General features: G+C 38.0%; 1 protein-coding gene across 2 annotated transcripts; it reads left to right on the forward strand.

The window, feature by feature from the left end:
* Positions 1 to 254: 254 nt before the first annotated feature.
* Positions 255 to 19387, forward strand: LOC149303273 (exportin-1-like). 2 transcript variants are annotated; one of them, XM_089481518.1, is made up of 24 exons: positions 255 to 380; positions 1095 to 1196; positions 6548 to 6620; positions 6798 to 6859; positions 6952 to 6996; positions 7151 to 7332; positions 7624 to 7672; positions 7880 to 7999; positions 8095 to 8223; positions 8414 to 8572; positions 11498 to 11695; positions 12109 to 12247; positions 12400 to 12581; positions 12934 to 13090; positions 13216 to 13379; positions 14046 to 14180; positions 14737 to 14920; positions 15007 to 15113; positions 15213 to 15407; positions 15932 to 16100; positions 16248 to 16382; positions 16703 to 16862; positions 18688 to 18784; positions 19241 to 19387. In XM_089481518.1, the coding sequence occupies exons 1-24, from the start codon at positions 255 to 257 to the stop codon at positions 19385 to 19387; spliced, it is 3216 nt and encodes a 1071-aa protein (XP_089337644.1). The 2 variants fall into 2 exon arrangements, with proteins under 2 accessions (XP_089337644.1, XP_089337645.1); XM_089481519.1 differs by lacking the exon at positions 14046 to 14180.
* Positions 19388 to 23910: the final 4523 nt, after the last annotated feature.

Below are 23910 nucleotides of genomic sequence, written 5' to 3' on the forward strand. Positions count from 1 at the left end.
GGCAAACAGTGGGTGCGGTGGGAAAAAAATGCCTTTCAAACTACTTGAATATACATTTTCTGTATTCCATGCTGTATGATATATTGTTGAATGAGGAATACAAGCAATAAACAGCAAGTGTGTGGGGTTTGAACTAATTACTAAAAGCACATTGTGTCAATATTGTGATATTTCTCATGTTGCGTGTTTCTGAAATGCAGGCAGATATGCGTATTTGCATCTAACGGCTGTTGTGTTACTTTTTTCAGTAATCTATGCCAGCAATTATGACCATGTTAGCGGACCATGCAGCTCGGCAGCTGCTGGACTTCACTCAGAAACTCGACATCAACCTTCTGGACAACGTGGTGAATTGCTTGTACCATGGAGAGGGGGCTCAGGTACATACAGAAATATTTTTTCTCTACTATTAAAAAAAAATAAAAAATAAAAAAATGGACGGCTTCTCGATTTCAGTCTTTGAAAAATAAAAACCTGGCGCACTGCGGTAAAAGTATTTCTGAAAGCTGTACTAGTGTGCTGCTATGGGAAATGTCTTAATCACCTAGCGAAAAACACCAATGCAATCAAAGCCTATGGGAAGCACCTATGTAGGGCAACATATGTAACTTTAGGTAGTCTCTCTCAAATGTGGCCATTTACAGGAGCCGGGTTATTAAGACTCGCATTCTGTTCAGTATGAGAGCTGTCGCTTATAACCGAGCAGCTTACCTCAAATTTTTACCTCAAACGTTTTTTTTGAGGAGTTGGTGATCATAAGGGACTTTTGTGTCCTCATTTCAGTGTTTTCGGGAATTCACCGTGCAGCTTGTTAGGGACGCGGGGTGCCTTTTTTGCATGCTTGTCTCTGGGAGCCGCTATCGATTTATTCCTGCCTATATAGCCAATCTCTAAACCCAGCTGTATGCAGTCTTATGTGACTCTACTTACTATATTTCTTTGTTATACTGCGAAGAGCTACAATTGTATGTGAATACCTATTCTGTCACTGTCTTTGCAATGACTGTTCAACTTTTTTTTTCGACGAGTTCCCTTTTTGCATTGTGTTAAAACATTTACTGTGTAAACACGCTCTAAAATTTGTTTTAATACAGCAAAGAATGGCGCAGGAAGTCCTGACACACTTAAAAGAACATCCTGATGCTTGGACAAGAGTCGACACCATTTTAGAGTTCTCGCAGAACATGAATACCAAAGTAAGCGTGCGCGTGTATTTGAGGCGGCTTTTTGGTTTTAGCCCCTGTCCTTCAGCTTTGAGGAAGGTGTCTCACTGCTCAGCCGTAGCTTTATGTAATTATTCTCAATACCTCGCATGTACCAGGGAAACAATCTAGGAATGCTTGTGAAAACAAAGTCGATTAAGTTAAATTAGATTAGATTTTTTTTTTTTTTTATATTAAGTTTGGCTTTAATATGGCGGCGTATGGGGAAAAGAGACATGGACGCCTTGTTTTATTCAATGTGAGGGAACGATACCCCAAAACTCAGATCCTATGCTTATAGAAATTTGCCAAATCAAGCAGTGCTCTCTGTTGAGATTTACTCTGTTGAGTAACTGTCCCACTTGCTACTTTCAGATAAATGTGAAAGTTTTTTACCTGTTTTTCAATGCACTTTGTTGGATGCACAATCTGGCATTTGGTTTTGCACCTTGAGGTTTGTGTCTGGAAGTTTAAAACCGTGTTGTTGTAGAATTTTTCTTTTTTACTTTATATAAAATACCACTAACGTATGAGTTGTAAAAAGCAAAACATGGTATGTTACTTGCTTTTAAGTATTTTTGATATTACAACATTGCTTTGTGGAGCTACATTAAAGCCACATTTTAAATGTTCCTTTTAACTACACTTAAATATAAAACACTTTAAAAATAAATAAATATATATATATAAAAAAATAAAAAAAATACAGGCTTAAGGTAGTGTTTCCACAAACGCTATTGCCATGAGGAAATACTAATTAAAGCGCTGAATTTTATACACCCCCCATATCCCGTAACCGTGTCCACCTTTTCTTCTTTAACGATTACTTTGTTTTTTGAGGACAAAAATCTCAGAACTTCCTCAAAGTGCTAACCTCAGTAACCGTTTTGCTTTGCCTGGTCGTTTTCTGCTTTTGATACTGACAGACATTACTAATGTTTAAGTTGATTTATCAACAGTATTTTTAAAAACTCAAAATTGTCTTGTGAAAATTGACATGATTAGCGGAACAGAAAGAAAGCAACAGGTAAAGAACTTTTCGATTTACATAAACTGCAAATGATTTGGTGCTAAAACATACGCACTATTACATTTGGCTTTTATGATTATTTATAAAGCTGTTATGACACTACTTGATATTAATCATAATGTTCCATTATGTTGATTGCTTGTAATAGGAAGAAAAGGGGTGTCTTCCTGTGCAACTGACACAGCTAGGCTTTGACGGCAGGCCTCCACAAGGTCTACCTTTTCATTCCCTTTAACTCAATTCTGTTCATCAATTGTTTTTGTTCGGTGGGTGGGTGGATGGGAAGTGTCATGGGGGGGGGGGGGTTCACTATGTAGACTTTGATATGAGGGCGTAAAGAAGCTTCTACCACAGGGATCATCTAAACTATGTTGACATCTTCTTTGTTGCTATTAAAACTTTCGGACAAGTTAAACTGCATTACGGCATTTTCAGCCAATGTTTCCTGACTGATGCCAACGTCTCTTCAGTGTTTCTAACCTAGTTTTTAGGTCTGGAGTATCTTGACCAAGCTCAGCTAAGTTAAAGAAACTTATTTGTTCAATAGCTGCTGCTTTAGTTGGTATTTAAGTCATTTTCCTGCACCTTCTATGCCATGTCGCTGTGCTCTGCCACATGTTTGTGCACAACACTTTGGACTAGTTTTAACTTGATTGCATGCTAATAAGCTAACCAGCTTTAATCCTGTACACTGCTTTTAGTGGACAATCTGAGTATACCTCCCCATGCCTGGACATGTACAGATGGGTCTGTGGTGCTGCCGGCAAGGAGGCAGTTCACAGTACAGTGAGCTATCACGATTATGTTGAGGCAAGTTATTCGAGATATATCAGTATTATATAAGCAGGCCAGTACTGGCCATCTGGCACACTGGGCAAATGCCCGGTGGGCTTCTGGCTGACAGCACCACCCAGTTTGCCCCTACAGTGGCGAATCTGGTGCTGCCGGCCACTGGACATGTCCAGCTGCGTGCTAATAAATACATGCGGGCAGCCATGCTTGCCAGGGCCACCTCATCGTCAGTCTGGCCCTGTATATAATGGTTAAAATTCCAGTGGAAACCTTTAGTTCGCTTACTTTTTAATTACTGTTTACAACTCCAATGAGACTCTTAAACTTAGCTTAAAGGTCATGGGGTTGTACGCTATAAGAAGTGTGTGGTTTTATGAATTGAAGTGGGTTTTATTTTTATTTTTTAATGTGCTGTAATACATGTGTTGGAGGAATCACATGTTACATCGCAGGAACATTTTCAGGAGATTTGTGCTTTCAGTTCATTGTCTTCACTGTATGTTATGATGGTCTAACCCCAGTTTGCTGCAGTAAGTGCTTGGCAGGGCCTGGGTAATGTATCGTTGAGTCAATGAGGTTTCTTCCGTCTCCTTGCCCGTTGAATTGTGCATCATACATGGCGACCTCAGCTGGAGAAACTTGCCCATCATAGTGAATTGTGTAGTGAGGTAGTTGAAACCACAGTTCTCTTGCCAACTCTTCCCATAGTGAATAAATGCCAGTGTATGAAAGCAGGTAACACTTTGGCCAAAAGCAGGCGAAAGTGCTGCTTATCGGCTCCACGGCTGATCTATGTGCAGAGATAATGGAGAATTAGGTTTCGTGTGCTACCCTTTGAGATACTTGGTTGGCTTTCTGGGTCTACTTGACCAACCTTTTATCTGTGGCTGGCACTCAAAGGGTTAATACACATTTCATGAGAAAATAGGCTGGAATGAATAGCCAAAATTAACACATTTGCCGGAGTCCCCTGTTTTTCTAAATATTGGCTTCCCAATATTGCCCAAATGTCTAATTCTTTTCCTTTGAGAAGATTGACACAATTATTAGGAGGAATATCCAATGTGACTCAAGGCAAGATCAGTGTGATCCTGTCATCCAACCTAAACCCAAGACGCATGCAAAAGACTTAACTGTGGCCGTCTGGTTCAAAAGATATACCCATGGAATGGCGGGCGGGCGTGCATTCGCATCAGGATATTAAACATGGCTGCTTGCACATCTGTGTGGCTGTCATCCTGGATCTTTTGGAATACAGAATGACATTTGCCAGATAAAGTAGGCATGCAGATTTATTTAGATAAGCTTTTATTTGCGACCTAACAAATGCTAAAACACCACTGTAGTTTTAGTGATTCTTCTTAGTTTCCATTTTGTTCTACGTTCTGTACGGTTTTAACTTGCTTTGTTAACCCAATTCTTATTGCCTTGTTTTCCATTTAATCCTTATCCCTCTAAATTTTTTTGTTTTTCACATTTGTCTTCTAGTATTTATAAGGTTGCAGTTTAAACCGTTTGGCATTGGTGGAAACATTAGCTAATCCATCATAAAAAAGCAGCAAAAAAAATTGTCAATGCCATGAATTCAATAACTTTCCATTTTTATTTTTTTTAATTCTAAGATAAACAAACGTGAGAACATCTGTGATCCCTTTGGTTGAAGTTAAATTGATCGACTTTGTTGTATAATAACTAACCTTTGTAGTGAGAACTTTTATTCCGAGTCAGATTGTCAAATAAATGTCTGAAAAGTTTACCTTTCAGGTATTGGAGTTAATTGCATGTCCGTTCAACGTTTGACATTCAGCCGCTTTGATACAGTTTTGGCATAGAGTGGTTTTCATATATATATAAATTTATTTTATTTTTTTTATAGCTTTACTAAAGAAGCAAATCATAGCTACATTTTTTTCTTTACCCCATTTTCTCCTCTGAGAAACACACTTTTCTGGTAACCGCTACCTAATTCCGGGCAGATAACGCTGGCTTTCTGTGCGTACATGATGATGTGTTCTCTGCCGGGAGTTGGATTCAAGCTTGAGCTGCATTTATTCACGCCAATGTATGCTAGCCCGCTCCATGGGCCATGTGCCCGCTCTTTCACTCGGCCACTAACCTGCACTATTTATGCACAACGGTTTGTGATAATCCCCTTTCAACCTTTGTTTAAAGTGTAAATACTCAAGTGTTTTCTAGTGCCTTTTCCGCTGTTTTAAGTATTTTAAATCTGGTATCTAAATTATGCATGCTTTATATCTTTATTGTCCATGTACTTCGTAGCAATACCCTACCACAAACTTAAATCATAATTTGTATCTGATGTACAATTAGTTTTCTAGAGTACTGTCATTAAATCCTTCATGGCAAGGGGCGTTTTACGCCATTAAGACTCAATCTTGTATGTTGAGCCATTATTATTACTTACACGCACTAACGCCTTATAGTAACACACATGCTAACACCATATGCTAATACATACACTATATGTTATGATTCTGTTATAGAAACATAACCATTTTTATCAAATATTAACTCTGAAAATGCTGCCCCCGTGACCCCAGTGCCTGCTCTCCGGTAGGGTTTTAAGGCACCCAAAACAGGGTATTTGGTGTTATTTATGGCAGGATGTGGCCTAAGAAAAAAACTTTTCTGGTATTCACACACGATGCTTCAACCTCTAAACACAGACATAAATATTTTGCTGGAATAACAAAAGTTAAAAGTATTTTGTTTCTGAAGGATATATATATATATATATATATATATATATATATATATATATATATATATATATATATATATTTTTTTTTCTCTCCAGCAAGGAGGCAGGGAGTATTGTCAAAGTTTTTGGTGTTTAAGAGTAGTATATGAAAGACCGATAGTGTCATATCCGTTCTACATATTAAGATGTAATTCAAAGGTTAGTGTTGGAATGTATTTAGCCCGGTGTGAATTCTTTCGTTTTGGAAATACCTGAAAGGTAAATGTGACAGATCCGTTGCAGTTGCAACTTTTTGTTTTGGCAAAGCATAAAAGTTTATCTCGAAGTTAGTGGAAAGAAAAACCTGCTGATGTTGTGGTCTGAGGGGAGGCTCTACAGTTTATTTTAAGTTCTCCTGGGGTTTTCTTGCTGCACATTGTTTCACACCAGTGAAGACATACTTTGGACAGTACTGTTTTTATACGGATAGGACAGTGTAGCAAATTGCTGCTCTTGCTGCACTTAAGATCTGTATAAAAACGAGTTTCTTACTACTGTCATATTTGTGTTCTTATTCTAGTAGCTCATTTGGCTAATTTCTTCCTGGTGTGAGCATAATTAAACTGAAAGGTTTATTGTATGACAAAAAGAGCAAGAACTGTGCATGTAAAATAGATGGGATTGTGAAGGAACATTTTAGTTTTAGATGTAAATGTGTGAATGGTCTGTGCGCTGTTTTGGTGTCTGAGAGGTTTTTAACTGTTGAATCTTTAGTCTCTTGTTTTAACAAAATGCTCATATACTTCTGTTCTCCAATTACAGTATTATGGACTTCAGATATTGGAAACGGTAATTAAAACAAGATGGAAGATTCTTCCTCGGAACCAATGTGAAGGTAAAAAACCTTAAATATACGGGACGTAATTCATCCATAGTCTAATAAACCAGCTAATGAAACAATTATATTTCATGAAAATCAATGCACTTGGAATATATATATATATATATATATATATATATATATATAATGCGTTTTCGTAGTATGATTTAAATAAGTTTGTGTTTTCTTTAGGTATAAAAAAATATGTTGTTGGATTAATAATTAAGACCTCATCTGATGCCAACTGCGTTGAGGCAAGTATTTTATTTACTTTGTCGATTTTTGTTTTTGTCAAACTTTTATTTCACTTATGACAACTTGATTTTTTTCCCCCCTTTTTTAATAGAAAGAGAAGGTGTATATTGGAAAACTGAACATGATTCTAGTTCAGGTATGTACAAATAGTTACTGTTAAAGTATAATAGCTTTTCTTTTAAATCTAGACCAGTGTTGTAAAATACACAAATAGGTTAAATGCCCACGTACTTAGTAGTGTTTGCCATAAAATGCCTTATAAAGCAAAATAAAGGTTTCCTTTTTTCCAGATACTGAAACAGGAATGGCCCAAACACTGGCCAACATTTATAAGTGATATTGTGGGTGCGAGTCGGACCAGCGAAAGCCTCTGTCAGAACAACATGGTTATTTTGAAGCTTCTGAGTGAGGAAGTATTTGATTTTTCAAGTGGACAAATAACACAAGTAAAAGCCAAACATTTGAAAGACAGGTAATAATAGTCTCTCCCCCTTTCCTAATTGGTCATTTGAAAGCTTGGCAATAATGCCTTTTGTAATGCTAAAATGTTCACAAAAAGTAGACCTAAAATGATTGACTATATCCTAAACTGTTATCATATATATGTAGTTAACACTACATATAGGCTGAATTTTGGGGGGGATAAATTCAAACTGTGATGACTATAGACCCTACAATCAGTGTGATGGGAAGTGAATCAACACATAGTTTTGTATTTTTTTTTGTATAGTTTTTAAATTAATGTTTGTGTTTTTTTTCCCAGCATGTGCAATGAATTCTCCCAGATATTTCAGCTCTGTCAGTTTGTAATGGTAAGTACACTTACTCATCGCGTGAAGCTTTATCACTCGCTTTGGATGACTGCCTACTTTAGATACCAGCTATTGCTTTGTAGTAATCATACAGCTACCAGGGATTGGGCAAACCCATGGTGTATTTCAAGATTGATTGTCAAATTAACCTGCTTATAGAAATGCTTTAATATGTGGTTTAATAAATAATTTTTTTCCCCCTTTCAGGAAAACTCCCAAAATGCACCACTTGTTCACGCGACGTTGGAAACACTTCTTCGATTTCTTAACTGGATACCACTGGGGTATATCTTTGAAACAAAACTGATCAGTACACTAATATACAAGGTACAGTTATTTGAGTATTAGATGAGCATGAATCATGCTAGTTTGCAAGATCTTGACAGAAACCTTAACTCTAATTGTATTTTGTTTCCCCTCAGTTTCTCAATGTCCCTATGTTCAGAAACGTGTCTTTAAAGTGCCTCACTGAGATTGCAGGAGTCAGTGTGAGCCAGTACGAAGAGCAGTTTGTAACCCTTTTCACGTTGACGATGATGCAGTTGAAACAGGTATGTTATTAGCTTCCTCTCTACTGTCGCACTATGTAAGGTCCTCCGCGGAGCTACGTTTGGAACTGGTGTCCAAGCAACTTTGGAGGATGTTTATCTTCTCAGCTGATTGTACTTCCATGACAGAAGTAGGCAAAGAATGACTTTCCTTCTCTTAGCAGTTTAAAAAAAAGACTTGTTTCCTGTTTAGATGCTGCCTTTGAACACAAATATTCGTCTTGCATATGCAAATGGGAAAGATGACGAGCAGAATTTCATTCAGAATCTCAGCTTGTTTCTTTGTACGTTTCTCAAAGAACATGGACAATTGATAGAAAAACGGCTGAACTTGAGGGAAACGTTAATGGAGGTGAGCTAAATGTGTCCTGTGCTCTATTCGTGGCCCACTTGTGTAAGAGTTGAGTAAAAAAAACCTAAACATAGATTATTCAATTGATGCCTGACAATCATCCTTTTCTCCTCTATATATTACTGGTAAAAGGTGCTGCTATTCTGTGGGTTGAGTTGGTGACCTTTTCTGGGAAATGTTCTTGGGACTGGTTGTAATTGTGCCTTTTATTTACATTTCTCAGTTGGTCACAAAGAATACGTGTCTGATGCGGTACTAATGCTCTTGCTTTCTATGGTGATGATAAAATGCCACTTTTCAGACTTTGTACCATAATCCTTCCATGCTCATGGGGAAAAGAAAACAAGCTGATGGCCTAAGATGACATCTAGCCCTTGCTTCGCTGTTAATACATGAGAATATTAACAGGCCAGTGCAAAGATGATTTTAAATTATATCAAACTTGGGAATTCATGATATGTTGTTGTTAATGTTGGTCCATTTAAGAATCAAAGTTTGTTTATGGGGCAGTTATGTAGACAAACTTCATACAATGATTAGATTAATAGTTGCCTTTGATAAAAATCATTTTAACCCCTTAACGACAATTGCCGGTCCTGGCACGACACGGAAAAGCATGTGCTTTACGACAATTGACGTGCCAGGACCGGCACGTCTTTAAACGGGTGCAGAAAGCGATCTACTTTCGCTTTCTGCACCCAAAAAGCGTTGCTGAATGCCTCGACCTCGAGGCATTCAGCAACGCCGCGATCGGCACGAATGGGCCATCTCTGGCCCCTCCACGGGGCGTCAACATCCGCCATACTTTGTATGGCGGCGGACGCCCGTTTTAAAAGCGTTTAGGAGGCGATCAACGATCGCCTCCTAAACTTAAATGGTGTCGCTGGAATGCCTCGATCAGGAGGCATCCAGCGACACCAAACACTTACCTTTCGGTGGGCTGTGACCGCTCCGGAGAGCGGTCACAGCCGCAGCTGCCGGTGATCTTCGCCATCAAGGAAGATGGCCGCCGCCCTGCAAGAGAAACAAGCAAGTTTTAAAAGCTCGCTAGACGGTCTCCAGACCATCTAGAGAACTCTGGCTCCACTTGCAGGTTGAATACAGGTACTGCATTCACCATGCAAGTCAATGGAGCCCAGCTTTATAATCACATTGTGATTAGTAAAAAAAAAATTAAAAAATAAAATAAAATTAATAATTAGAAAAAAATAGTAAAAAAACAGTAAAATGTAAAAATCATTTCCCACTGATGTCACTATCAGGGGAACCTCCAAGTTGAAAAAAAAATGTTTAAAATTTTTTTAAAAAAAGGCAACAAAATATAAAATATATATATATAAAAAATATATTTTTGTGAGCAAGTCCTAAAATTAGCATATTAGCTTAAAACAATTCTCGCATGGAAAGAGTTAAAATACTGGCATATTAAATGCCCGTGGGGTGTCTACTTTTAAAAAAGGTATGATTTGATGGGGTAAATTGAATTGGCCAGGTTCAACAACGTCCCAATTAACACCGGGGGAAGGATGGCCACACATCTAATTTCCAATTAGAAAAATGCACACGTACCAAATGTGGCCTTTTAGTTCCCCCAAAAAATGACAAATTCATGCATGTGGGGTATCACTGTACTCAGGAGATGTTGCTGAACACATATTGGGGTGTCGTGTGACAGCGGCATATACCAGGAGCTGTAAATTCATACATAAAGTAGGTGTGTGTGGGAAAAATACACACACAAAAATACTACTGCAAACTTTGAAACAATGCTGGTGGTAAAATGTGTGCATGCAAAGAGTTAAAATACCAGCATTTAAAATACCCTGGGGTGTCTAGTTTTCAAAAATATATGGTTTTGTTGGGCACACTGAAATGGCCCGGCTCAAAGATGTACCAAATAGGGCATGGGCAGTGGATCCCCAAATGCCAAAGTTCAACATTGAAAAATGCGCATGCCCCAAATGTGGCCCTTTTGCCCCCAAACAGCCAGGCAAAATCATTCATGTGGGGTATCACTGCGCTCAGGAGATGTTGCTGAACACATATTGGGGTGTTTTGTGATAGTGACATAAACGAGAACATTTTAATTCATACCTGAAGTAAAATGTGTGTGGCAAAACAAATGCAAAAAAATGACTACCACAAAGTTTGACAAAGACTGGTGGTAGATATGGTGCATGGAAAGAGTTAAAATACTAGCATTTGAAATACCCTGGGGTGTCTAGTTTTCAAAAATATATGACTTGATGGGGTAAATTGCATTGGCCGGGTTCAAAGATACCTGAAATGGCACATGGGGGGAAGAATTACCAGATTTGGAAAAAATGGCTTTGAAATAGCAAAACGCTACCTGTACTTATTGCCCCATAATGGGTAGAAAAAAGCAAAAAAACATAAAAACATTGGGTATTTCTAAACTCAGGACAAATAGTAGAATCCATTTAGCAGGTTTTTTCATTACCTTTTATAGATGAGTAAAAGATTTTTCAACTAAAAGTTAGAAAGTCATTTTTTTCTAAGTTTTTCACCATATTTTATACTTTTTTTAATAGTAAATAATATGATACAATCAAAACAATGTCATCTAAAGAAAGCCCTTCTTGTCCTGAAAAAAGCAATATCTAATGTGTGTGGGTTCAGTAAACGGGAAAGAAGAAAATTACAGCTAAACACGAGCAGCGCAGAAATGTTAAAAAGGCCATTGTCACGAAGGGTACAAAAAGTAAAATCAGCCTTTGTCACGAAGGGGTTAAGCAAGCAATGTTGCCTACCCTCAGAGCTTGTTTATCATGAAGCTGAAAGACATTGAAATCGTATCTGTGTGATGCATTAAAACAAAGCGAGCATTGTAACATGCAAATCATTTGAAAAGGAACTGCTTTTTTAAACATAATGCTCTTTTTGTTTCTAATTAATCATATGTAGGCTCTTCATTATATGTTGCTGGTTTCTGAGGTCGAAGAGACTGAAATCTTTAAAATCTGCCTGGAGTACTGGAACCATTTAGCAGCCGAGCTTTACAGGGAAAGCCCATTTTCAACATCCGCATCCCCGCTGCTTTCAGGCAGTCAGCATTTTGATGTCCCTCCAAGAAGACAGTTATATCTGCCTGTTCTGTCAAAGGTATGTTCTTTCAAAGCTTGATCTTTTCATTTACCTCGGCACACTTTTCAAATTTGGTTTGCATATGCTGTGCACGTATGAGTTTGTAGCATCTTAGAATACACCCAGTGTTTCGTTTTTGGGGTTTTTTTTACTAGAAAAGCTGTCCAAAAACTTTTTCTAGTGCTTTTCTCTAATTTGCTTTTCTAACATTGTTCAGATTAAAAAAAAAAAAACACAGACACAAAATTTACTAGATTTTTTTTTAGTAGTATTCAGGCTAATTTTGTTTGCTTCCCTCATTTTTCTTCTAAATTGTACCATTTACTCCTGAAGTACATGAAGAACTGATTATTGCCCTTCATAGTTGCTCCTCAGTGTATTGTGGAATGACTAATGGACAGCATGCTAACAGTCGAATTTTATTTTTTTAGGTGCGTTTGTTGATGGTCAGCCGAATGGCCAAGCCAGAGGAAGTTCTTGTCGTAGAGAATGATCAGGGTGAAGTTGTTCGCGAATTCATGAAGGATACAGATTCTATTAATTTGTACAAGAATATGCGGGAAACATTGGGTAATCATTCAGTCTTCTATAAATGCAATTTTAATTAACGCTCGCAGTAATTTCAAAAGAGGCAACCGTTAAAGCTAATTTTAAAGTTTATGACTATATGCCATATGCTTTTATGATTTAAATTGACATTGTTATAAATCCTTATCTCCCAGTGTACCTCACTCACTTGGATTATGCAGACACAGAACGAATTATGACAGAAAAACTGCACAACCAAGTTAACGGAACAGAATGGTCGTGGAAAAATTTAAATACTTTGTGTTGGGCTATTGGATCAATCAGTGGAGCGATGCATGAAGAAGATGAAAAAAGATTTCTGGTTACAGTTATTAAAGTAAGTGAAAAGCAATACTACTTTCACATGCACAAAACGGACCTTCGCTGGCTGTCATCAACCAGAAAGCATTACTATTTTTAATGTTTCTGGAGCACAAAGCCTCTAAGGGTTATGTTCATTTCAAAACTACTCCATTGCACTCTGGAGTATATACTAGTCAAGCAAAACTATATATAAAGTTATCATGGTAACCGGTTTACATAACGTAAAGCAAAATGGTAAGATCTGTTTTCCGATATACATTTTCCAGTTTGCATAGGTGTTACATGGAAATGTTAATTCTTTAGCAACGAAACATAATGTAGGATTGAATTGGTATTCCCAAACTGAAATTTCTATCTTTTTGTAGGATTTGCTTGGCCTCTGTGAGCAAAAACGTGGGAAGGACAATAAAGCCATCATTGCATCAAACATTATGTATATTGTGGGTCAATATCCAAGGTTTCTCAGGGCCCATTGGAAGTTTTTGAAGACGGTAGTAAACAAGTTGTTTGAGTTTATGCACGGTAAGTATATTTTTGAGTCGTATGTCGTGTGCCTTTTGGTAATTGCGGTACTGTGTATACCTGTTCTTTATGCACGGTGATGCAAATTGATGGGTGTGTTGATTTTAAAAACCCTTTTTTTGCAGAAACGCATGATGGTGTACAGGATATGGCTTGTGATACTTTCATCAAAATAGCACAGAAATGTCGTAGGCATTTTGTTCAAGTACAAGTTGGCGAAGTGATGCCTTTCATTGATGAGATCCTGAACAACATTAATACCATAATCTGTGATCTTCAGCCACAGCAGGTAGAGATGACAAAACGCTGACTAAAGTCATTTGTCAACATGATTACTGTTCTGTTTTAATTTGTGTATGTATATACATAGCTTCCATGCCGATAGGTCGGTATACCATCTTTTGCATATTGTAGCATGCACAATATAATGGTAATATTTGAGGCTTAAAAGTGCAGCGTTGTGTATAATTAATTTGGGTACGTTATTGTAAAATAGTGCTGTATTTTTGACCTGCCTTATCCCTGTGTTCAGGGCATGGACATTAAGTAATTAAGTTGACTGCGTGCCGTTGTCTTCATGGTTAAAGGATCAGCATTTTCCATCTTATATATGCAACACATGTAAGACTGTCCTAGCAGTTTGTTCTCTGTGTGCATGAATAATATAAACTAAACTGTGTATTATGGCGACTTAGATCATTTTTATTTCAGTTTTTCAGTGGCTTTATTAGTCTTTGTTAGGTAGCCAATACCTGACGGAGCATCAGATGTACCACATGCATGCATTATAAATTATTGTATTTAAGAAAGTGACCATTTTGCTTGACTCCTTTTAAAAGATTAGGACAAAGGAGACAAACTCATACCGTGAGTGCAGGAAAGGATAATTGTTTTGTAATGATTAAGAAAGTGTATATTGAATTGCACAGTTTTTAATTATTGTTTTGGCTTGTAGGTTCACACATTCTATGAAGCTGTTGGATACATGATTGGGGCACAGACAGACCAAACTGTTCAAGAGCACTTGATAGAAAAATATATGTTGCTTCCCAATCAAGTATGGGACAGTATTATTCAGCAAGCCACAAAAGTAAGTAGTCTAAAATCTTACCCGTGTGCTCACTATTATTGTCCTGCTGTCACAACATGGTCCTGTGCATTTTTGGTTTAAAGGGCGACCATAGTGATTACTCTAAAGTTTCCTGCTAATCAACTTAATTTTAAAAGTTCTGTTGAACCAATCTCCGGCATGCGCAATGGTAACAACTAAAAATATATCTGGCAGTGTAACATCTATTGCTATTTAGTACTTAAACCCTGCCCAGAAATTACTTAATAAAACATCCCCCATTTTAATCTGACAGAAAAGGCCAGTTCTGGAAATTTTTCACATAGAGCAAAAAATGGCATTATCCAATTTAAAGACTGTTGGCAAAGCAAACTTTTGTTCTTTTTTTTATTTTAAACTTTGCTTGAGTGCTGAATGTGTAAGGACAGGACCACATAGTAACTGCGAGTTATTTGACATGGGGTTGTAGATGTAACGGCACAGAATTTAATATGGGGACACGTACAGTGTTGGTGTAGCTAGCATTTTATGGTGCCATTCTAGTCACTGATTGTTTTGATTCTGTTTTTCGTCTTAGAATGTTGACATATTGAAAGATCCAGAAACGGTCAAACAACTCGGCAGCATTCTAAAAACAAATGTTAGAGCGTGTAAGGCTGTTGGTCACCCTTTTGTTATTCAACTTGGAAGAATTTACTTGGATATGCTGAATGTGTACAAGTGCCTAAGTGAAAACATTTCTGCAGCTATTCAGGCAAATGGTATGTATTTATTGCCATGTCTTCTTTCAAGACCACATGGATACCAATTAAAAACTTTATTAAGGACTAAAATGTGTGTCTTTCAGGCGAAATGGTCACAAAACAGCCACTGATACGGAGTATGAGAACCGTCAAAAGAGAAACGTTAAAACTGATTTCAGGGTGGGTCAGCAGGTCTAATGATCCTCAAATGGTAAGGCTTTTTATTCTGTTTGTTTTAAAATGCGTACAGTTGCCTTGAATGTATTTTGTATCATTATAATCTTTTGGGAAATGTGTTCTTTGTTGTCAGGTCGCTGAAAACTTTGTACCACCTTTGTTGGATGCAGTTCTAATTGATTATCAGAGAAATGTTCCGGCTGCCAGAGAGCCTGAAGTACTTAGCACAATGGCCACTATTGTAAACAAGCTTGGAGGCCATATTACAGCTGAAATACCTCAAATATTTGATGCCGTTTTTGAATGCACATTAAACATGATAAATAAGGTACAGTTTCAAAATGTGGTGTGTAATGTACATAAACATAACTTTGACCTACTGCTCTTGAATCATGGCATTGGTTATAAATGTAAATTACGGATTGGTGTCAAAGACTTACTTTGACCTTAACCAAGTTCTTTAAAAGTCTTATGCTTTTTGTTTAAACACTTGTGTAATGGTTTTGGAGGTTTTAGTTTAAAGGTTCACCTGATGGAAGCAGAGGTAGAAAAGCTGCATGTGGTGCGGCTAGCACCCAAAGTTAGTGCTTACCCCATCCCTACAGTGCTGTGTGCTCCCTTCTTGCAAGTGTGGACTTTAACCAATCCATGTTGAGGATATACATGGAGTTCTTGAGATGTGTTAACTAATTTAAGTTGTCACCGCTATTAATGGAAGCCTTTTTTACAAGCCGCTTAGAAGCAAGTGATAACACTTTGCAGTATTTACATTAAATCATGCAGTTGTATGCAGATTTTAGTATACATACATATACAGGTAAAGCTTTCAATACAGCCAATTCTCTCTTTCAGGACTTTGAAGAGTATCCGGAGCACAGGACAAACTTCTTTCTGCTTCTGCAAGCTGTAAATTCCCACTGCTTTCCTGCGTTTTTGGCTATCCCTCCAGCTCAGTTCAAATTGGTTTTGGATTCTATAATTTGGGCTTTTAAACATACAATGAGAAATGTTGCAGATACAGGTAACCCTCATTTGAATAATAAGCTGTTGTGTTCTATGATAAAACACGTGCGTGACTCCATTTCCATGCAGCAGTTGAATGCAATGCAGTTTCTACCTGTGACCGCAACCATGCAATGAGCCATATAAAATATTTTCTTTCCCTTAGGCCTGCAAATCCTGTACACGTTATTGCAAAATGTTGCTCAAGAGGAAGCCGCTGCCCAGAGTTTTTATCAGACCTACTTTTGTGACATACTTCAGCACATCTTTTCAGTTGTGACGGACACCTCTCACACTGCTGGTAGGGGTTTACATTTTCTTAAAATGTTTTTAATGTAGGCACAAGCCTGTCTTGCAGAAGAGGGATTTTGGAAAAACGTTCACTTAATGCAAGTCCATATGTTTTGTTAATACTTTCGGCTGTAGTGTCTTTAATATAATTTTGCTGCTTTCTCATAGTTATCCCTACTAACAAAGCAGGGCAAATAATTATGCTCAGGCTTTGTACCAGGTTTTCACGAAAATATATTTCTTTACTAATAGTGTATTTCTTTTTCATTATGCAATACAATAAATGCCGTGTTCTTGTCACAAGTTAACGTTAGTATTTTTTTTCCCTAGGTTTAACCATGCATGCCTCAATTCTGGCATATATGTTTAATTTAGTGGAAGAAGGAAAGATAAATACCCCTTTGAATCCAGCAAGCCCACTTAACAATCAGCTATTTATTCATGAATATGTGGCTAATCTGCTAAAGTCGGCTTTCCCTCACCTGCAAGAGTAAGTATAGTAAGACTGAACAGTATACATCGGCGATGTGGTGGTAAAGGAATATTTCATTCATGCTGCTGAACTCCACTGCAGCACTTGTTGGTATGTGTTTTTTAGAAAGCTTAAGTCTTAAGTGATTGTACTTGTCAGCCATTGTGTGGTTTTGTTATAACCATGTCCTATATAGGGTCAATAGAAGAATAGCTGTTTGTGTTCATAATGGGTTTTTTAGTGGTACATAAACCTACATTTAAAAAAAAAAAAACATAAAAAAAACGACCTATTAGCCCCTTCATATTGTAATTTTTACCATGATTTTCCTCTTACATATTTAAGTTATAACTCATTTCAGTCAGGAGCTGTTTTTGTGCTTTTTTGCGATTCTTGTTTAAATTCTTATTCTGTAGGTGTCACATTTCCAGATTAGTCATACCCCATGTACAAACGTTCTTGTTCCGGGAGGCTACATCCATGCTTTATATACTACACCATCTTACATAATTTAATAATATTGACTTAAGGGGTTTGGAGGTAGTGATTTATATAATAGCGCGTTATTGTGTGTGTGTGTGTGTGTGTGTGATTTTTATGCCAGTGATGTGACCTAATAGTTTTTTTTTCACCCCTTTCTATTTTTTGGAAGGAGAAACTAATTTTCTTCCTCTCCTACTCCTGATCGGCTTGTGCTGATCCATAGCCCTCCTTTGCTGATTGCAATAATTGTGATCAGCCAGCAGTGGGAGCAATGGAAGATCATAACAGAGTCTAGAAAGACCCTGCTAAAACACTCGTGTCAAGTGTACATTTTGGTGGGTGACACCTACTGGAAGGAAATTCCTGGTCATGTGATTGGGCATTCCTTGGATGGGTACCAACGCTCGCATTGAGCGCCATTACACACAATCATTTGGCAGGAAGGCCGTAATGCTGACTTCTGCTCACATGGGAGAGTCCAGGTTGTTTATAGAGAGTCTGATCTCTTGCGTAGCAGCTGGGAGAGGTCCCTGCCGCTGCGACAAACTCAGTACGTACTAATGGGCCGCAGGTTTTCAGGATGTGAAGGCTCGTCCTAAGGGTACAGAAAGGGTTAAGAAAGGAGTATGTAAATGAGTTTCCAGTTTTCTTTAAGCTACCGTGTTTCCCCGAAAGTAAGACAGTGTCTTACTTTCTTTTTATCCCTAAAAGCCCCACTATGTCTTACTTTCGGGGTATGTCTTATATTGGGAAAAAATTGTCGAATTTTTTGTTTTAACCATAAAATTAACATGGATGGACCACGGAAAACATTATTGCTGCTCCAGCAGAGGAGAACTGTAAGCCCACACAGCCCGGTATGTTGGGACTTGTAGTCCTCCTCAGCTGCATCTTGCGGTTACAATAAGAGCTGCAGAGAATCTCTTCACACCCCCCTCCCCCTCCTTGGTCTCTCTCTGTATGACCAGCACTGACCTTTTTCCGGGAGGACACAGAGCCAGTGACACCTGTCGGCAGACTGATCAAAACGGCGCTGTCTCTTCAGTCGGAGGGGGAGGGCACTGGAGGCAAATCCCCCCGTGTTTCCCCGAAAGTAAGACATATGTCTTACTTTCGGGGTACGGCTTATATTAGCTGACCTCTCTGAAACTCCCGATATGTCTTACAATCGGGGGTGTCTTACTATCGGGGAAACACGGTAGTTACTTGTCCTGAAGCACTTGGTCCACTTTTTCTTATCTGGTTAAATTCTTTTTTAAATCTTATTCAATTGTATTGTTTAATCGCTTGTTTTCTTGATTTTGTATTTGTTGCAGGGAAATATGATATAAAACTAAAAATGTATTTTTTTTTCTCTTAGAGCTCAGGTTAAACTGTTTGTGACCGGCCTCTTCAGTTTAAACCAGGATATTCCAGCTTTTAAAGAACATCTTAGGGATTTCCTCGTTCAGATAAAGGTATGTTTTTTTTTTAAATCCGTTGGTTGCAGCAGAAATGTTGAAATAGTCTGAGGCAAGATATCATCCAGCCCTTTGTATACATATAAAAGTATCAGTATAAAAACAACTTAATACTGTATTGGCATTAGGGAATTTAGTTTGATCAGCACTTTCTTCTACTGCATTTCTTAAAAACAAAAATTTTTTTTACCGTTGAAGGGAGGACAACTCCGTTTGGCTCAACATCCAAAATATATTCTTTCTCCTCACCACTACACGAAAATGTCTTATTTGCTAATAAGTGCTAGGATCTGACTGTTTTTGCTGTTCCCATAAAACAATTAAAGAATCTAAATGTTACGTTGGAAAGGTTAGGAGGAGTTTTGTGATTTGTTTCGTGAACCAAGTGTAAACATAAGGTGTAGCCCCAGCTTTTTTTGATCTTACATTTTTATTTATTTTTTTTAAATGCAGGAATATGCTGGGGAAGACACATCAGACTTGTTCCTCGAAGAAAGGGAAGCAGCCCTTCGACAAGCCCAAGAAGAAAAACACAAACTTCAGATGTCTGTTCCTGGCATTCTCAATCCACATGAAATTCCTGAAGAAATGTGTGATTAGTTTTTAGAAGCCAAGTTATGTTAATTCCCTCCTCCCACTGGACATAATTTTTGTTCAGATAAACATCACTTTGATTACTGCTGACCAAAATGATGCCAATTTGTAAATTATGTCACCTAGTGGCCCTTTTCTTATGCGTTTTTGTATAAAAAAAAATTTCTGTGAAATATCCTTCTGTAGTTTAAAAGCTTTGGTCATCTAGATTTGCATGAAAAACATTATATAAATATAGATATATATATATATCTATATCTATCTATCCCTCTTAATTTCATCAGGCCCATTGTCTCATGGCTTTAAGGTAGCACAGGTCCATTAACTAAGAACCTATATTTTTGTCTGGTGTAAAAGTAGTCCCTCCCCCTTTTCAGTATATATTTTTTTAATTAAATGGATTTTCTTTCCAGATATTTCTGCGTAGAAAGGATTCCAATGATTACAACAAATTCTCTTGTGTATACAAGTACAAAATGGCTGCATAATCTGAACAATTAAGTATTTTTTGCTTTTTGGTTGAGGTGGGCTAGTCTATATAACATACTACAGGTTGGCTAGTAGAACCATGATCATGTGCATATCATCCCATTGTAAAGCAACTTCAGAAAATATGGGAACACAGTACAGTTAGTTATTTTTACAGATTTTGTTTTGTGTGTGTGCTGTCGCTTTGTCGACAACAGCTTTTTGTTTTCCTCAATGAGGAGTGTTGCTCATTTGTGAGCCTTCATTAACGAGAAGTGAAATGGTTAAAAAAAATATTTATCCTGTTAGAATAGGCTTGCATCTTTTTAACAACTCATAAAATTCTGGCTTTTGAGATGACTTGTACTAATTTACATTGTTTACCATGCTGTAGTGCTTTAAGAACACTACTACTTAAAAAGCAAAATAAACTTGGTTTACATTTATTTTTTCCTGTTTCTGATATGAATTATTTTTATGCATTGACTTGCAGTTATGTGCATTAACCCCTTAACGACCTTTGACTGTCCTGAACCATCGTTAAATTAAAGCTTAGAAAGTGATGTCGAGGCATTCAGTAACGCCGAGATGTTTGGCCCCTCCCTAGGGCGTCAGCATCCACCATACGCTGTATGGAGGCGAACGCCTGTTTGAAAAGAGTTTAGGAGGCGATCAACGATCACCTCCTAAACTTCAATGGTGTCGCTGAAATGCCTCGATAGCGAGGCATTCAGCGTCACCAAACACCCACCCCAGGACGTGTCATGACCGCTTCGGAGAAATATTGACTTCTCAGTATTTGAATCTTATTCCAGGATTCCCTTGCCTTTAGGAATTATTTGAGACTTTAATGAAAGTCCCATAAATCTGTAATAAAGGTCTTTATGTAATATAATTTGAAAGCCATGTCATAAACAACATTGTATAAAAAAAAATTCCACATTGTCATCACAAAGTATGGATAGTAGTGGTCGCCTACTTAAAAAGGCTCTTCCTGTAGTACCATGTTTTGACAATTGGTTGCTCATTGCATCTTCAGCCAGCCTTCTCAATGGCTGCATAGATTTAAAAAGCTAGGAAAGACTTGGAGTCCTCTAGTGGCCCAAAATGCTAGCTTGACTGGATGGGCAGCTCATTTAGATGAAGTGGTCCAAGGAAGAGCAGGCAAGTTTAATCTATTACAGAGATTACTAGCTGTATGGATAGTCTTAAAGTTCTGGTAGAGGAAGATCAGAGAATCTGACGAGAGGAGACACGAGGAGTCGCAGCCTGTGTACTCTAATGAAATCCCAAAATACTTCTACAAAGCCTAAGTGCTGTCTATCAAGGGGATCCTGAACTCCACCGCACATTTCCTGAGCTTTCCCTAAATTCTCCATGGATGAGCAAGCCTGGATCTGGACGTTTTCTTCCTCATTTGCAGCAAACTGGGCTTACCAGAAATAGATCTAATGGCCTCAAACTGCAAGGTCTTCTAACTATGGGGCACTATGTTCAAGGGGGACATGTTTCCCCCTTCTTCCTCTGATTGCTATGGTGGTTCTGAAGATAGAGGGACAGGGCTTCAGTTACTGTGATTGCCCCAGATTGGCTAAGAAGAATCTGGTACGCAGAACTGGTCAGGATGTCTCAGGTGTCTCCTTTTACTCTTCCCATTTGCCTGCAGCTTATAACAAGGTCTGGTATGTCATACAGATCCCCAAAGTTCTGAAACTGACAGCATGGTTTCTGAAGGGGACCAATCTAAGAAGATTGTCTACTTTGCTTGAAAGTAGGAAAACTGTCACCTCAAGCAGGACTTGGATCTGATCCTTACATGTTTAACAAGGCCCCCTTTCATGCCTTTGCGAGAGCTTCTGCAATGTTCATTGCCCTTAAGAAAGTCTTCTTGATCACATCAGCAAGGAGAGTTGGTGAACTTCAAGCTCTATCTACTAGGGAGCCCTTTTTGATGAAATCAGAGGATTAGGAGTCCTTTTTGGCTTCCTGTGTGATTTTTACCCAAAGTGACAGATTTCCATAAGGAACAGGAAATTCACCATTCTACCAACCTTTGAATCAGAGGAAACGTCACTGCCTAGATATAAGGAAATGTCTCTTTCTCCAGACATCTTGCTTTCTCAGGACCATCTAGAGGAAGAAAAGAGTTCACAGCAACTATTGCCCGGTGTATGGTTTAGTTGATTTCTAATGCCTATAAGGTACAGAGTCGTCCTCAAGGTCTATGAGCTCAGTCAACTAGGTTAGTGGGAATATCTTGAGCAGGACAAAAACATGCCTCCAGATCTGCAAGGCAGCTACTTGATAGAATGTTCACACTTTCACTAAGCATTACAGGATAGACTTTCTCTTCTTTCCCACCCAATAAAATGTATTTTGCATCATTCCTGGTATGTCTTCTTAACCACTTAAGGACCATGCTGTGTTTTACCTTTTGTACCATTGGGACCGAGGCTGTTTTAACACTTTTGCGGTGTTCGTGTTTAGATGTAATTTTCTCTTCACTCATTTAGTGAACCCACACAAATTATATGTTGTTTTTTTCAGGACAAGAAGGGCTTTCTTCAGATACCATTGTTTTAATCATATCTAATTTCCCATTAAAAAAATAGTAAAATATGGTGAAAAATGTAAAAAAAAAAAACATTTTCTGACTTTTACCCCAAAAATCTTTTACTCATCCAAAAAAGCTAATGAAAAAACCTACTAAATATATTCTATTTGTCCTGAGTTTAGAAATACCCAATGTTTTTATGTTTTTATTTTTTTCTGCACATTATGGAGCATTTAAGTACAAGTAGCGTTTTGCTATTTCAAAACCATTTTTTCCAAATCTGGTAATTCTTCCCCCCATGTGCCATTTCGGGTATCTTTGAAGCCGGCCAATGCAATTTACCCCATCAAATCATATATTTTTGAAAACTAGACACCCCAAGGTATTTCAAATGCTAGAATTTTAACTCTTTCCATGCACTTATTCTACCACCAGTCTTTGTCAAACTTTGTGGTAGTAATTTATTTTGTGTTTTTTATCGCTAAAATTGCTCTTCAGGTATGGATTTACAGCTCCTGGTATACATCACTTTCAAACAACACCCCAATATGTGTTCAGCAACATCTCCTGAGTACAGTCATACCCCCATGCATGGGTTTGTCGGGTTGTTTGGAAGGTAAAACACCACATTTAGGAAGTGCACATTTTTTAACTTTGAACTTTTACATCTGGTCATTCTGCCCCCATGTCCTAATCTTTCTGCCCCCAGGACCATCTTTGAAGCCGGCTAATTCAATTTACCCCATCAAACCATATATTTTTGAAAACTAGACACCCCAAGGTATTTCAAATGCTAGTATTTTAACCCTTTCCATGCATGAGATTCTACCACCAGCCTTTGCCACACTTTGTGTTAGTATTTTTTTGGTATTTTTTTTTTACACAAATTGTACTTTGGGTATACATTTATAGCTCCAGGTATACGTCACTATCAAACAACACCCTAATATGTGTTCAACAACATCTCTCGAGTACAGTGATACCACCCATGCATGGGTTTGACTGCTGTTTGGGGTTAAAAGGCCACTTTTTTTCCCCCTATTTTGGTCAGTCTGTGCCTATGCCCTATCTTTGAGCCTGGCCACTACAATTTACCTCATAAAACCATATATTTTTGAAAACTAGACACCCCAAGGTACTTAAAATGGTAGTATTTAACACTTTCCATGCATCAGATTCTACCACCAGCCTTTGCCACACTTTGTGGTAGTATTTTTTTTTTTGCATTTTTTTCACACAAATTGTACTTTGGGTATAAATTTATAGCTCCAATTATAAGTCACTATCAAACACCCTAATATGTGTCCAGGAACATCTCCCGAGTTCAGTCATACCCCACATGTATGGGTTTGTCTGGTGTTTGGGGTTAAAATGCCACATTTTGGAAGTGCGCTCCCCCCCCCCCCCCATTTCGGTCAGTCTGTGCCTATGCCCTATCTTTGAGCCCGGCCACTCCAATTTACCCCATCAAACCATTCATTTTTTTAAATTAGACACCCCTTGGGTA

The sequence above is a fragment of the Sceloporus occidentalis genome, unplaced genomic scaffold (genome assembly GCF_023333645.1).
Source record: "Sceloporus occidentalis isolate IW3139 unplaced genomic scaffold, rSceOcc1.0.p SCAF_15, whole genome shotgun sequence".
Classification (NCBI taxonomy): domain Eukaryota; kingdom Metazoa; phylum Chordata; class Lepidosauria; order Squamata; family Phrynosomatidae; genus Sceloporus; species Sceloporus occidentalis.

What these genes read in the sequence shown, in the direction of transcription:
- LOC149303273 (XM_089481518.1), top strand. Translation starts at nt 255, where the DNA reads ATGCCAGCAATTATGACCATGTTAGCGGACCATGCAGCTCGGCAGCTG. An exon ending in TCCTCGGAACCAATGTGAAG is followed by an intron (nt 6,621 to 6,797) that starts GTAAAAAACCTT and finishes TGTTTTCTTTAG; the next exon opens with GTATAAAAAAATATGTTGTT. An exon ending in GGTCTAATGATCCTCAAATG is followed by an intron (nt 15,114 to 15,212) that starts GTAAGGCTTTTT and finishes CTTTGTTGTCAG; the next exon opens with GTCGCTGAAAACTTTGTACC.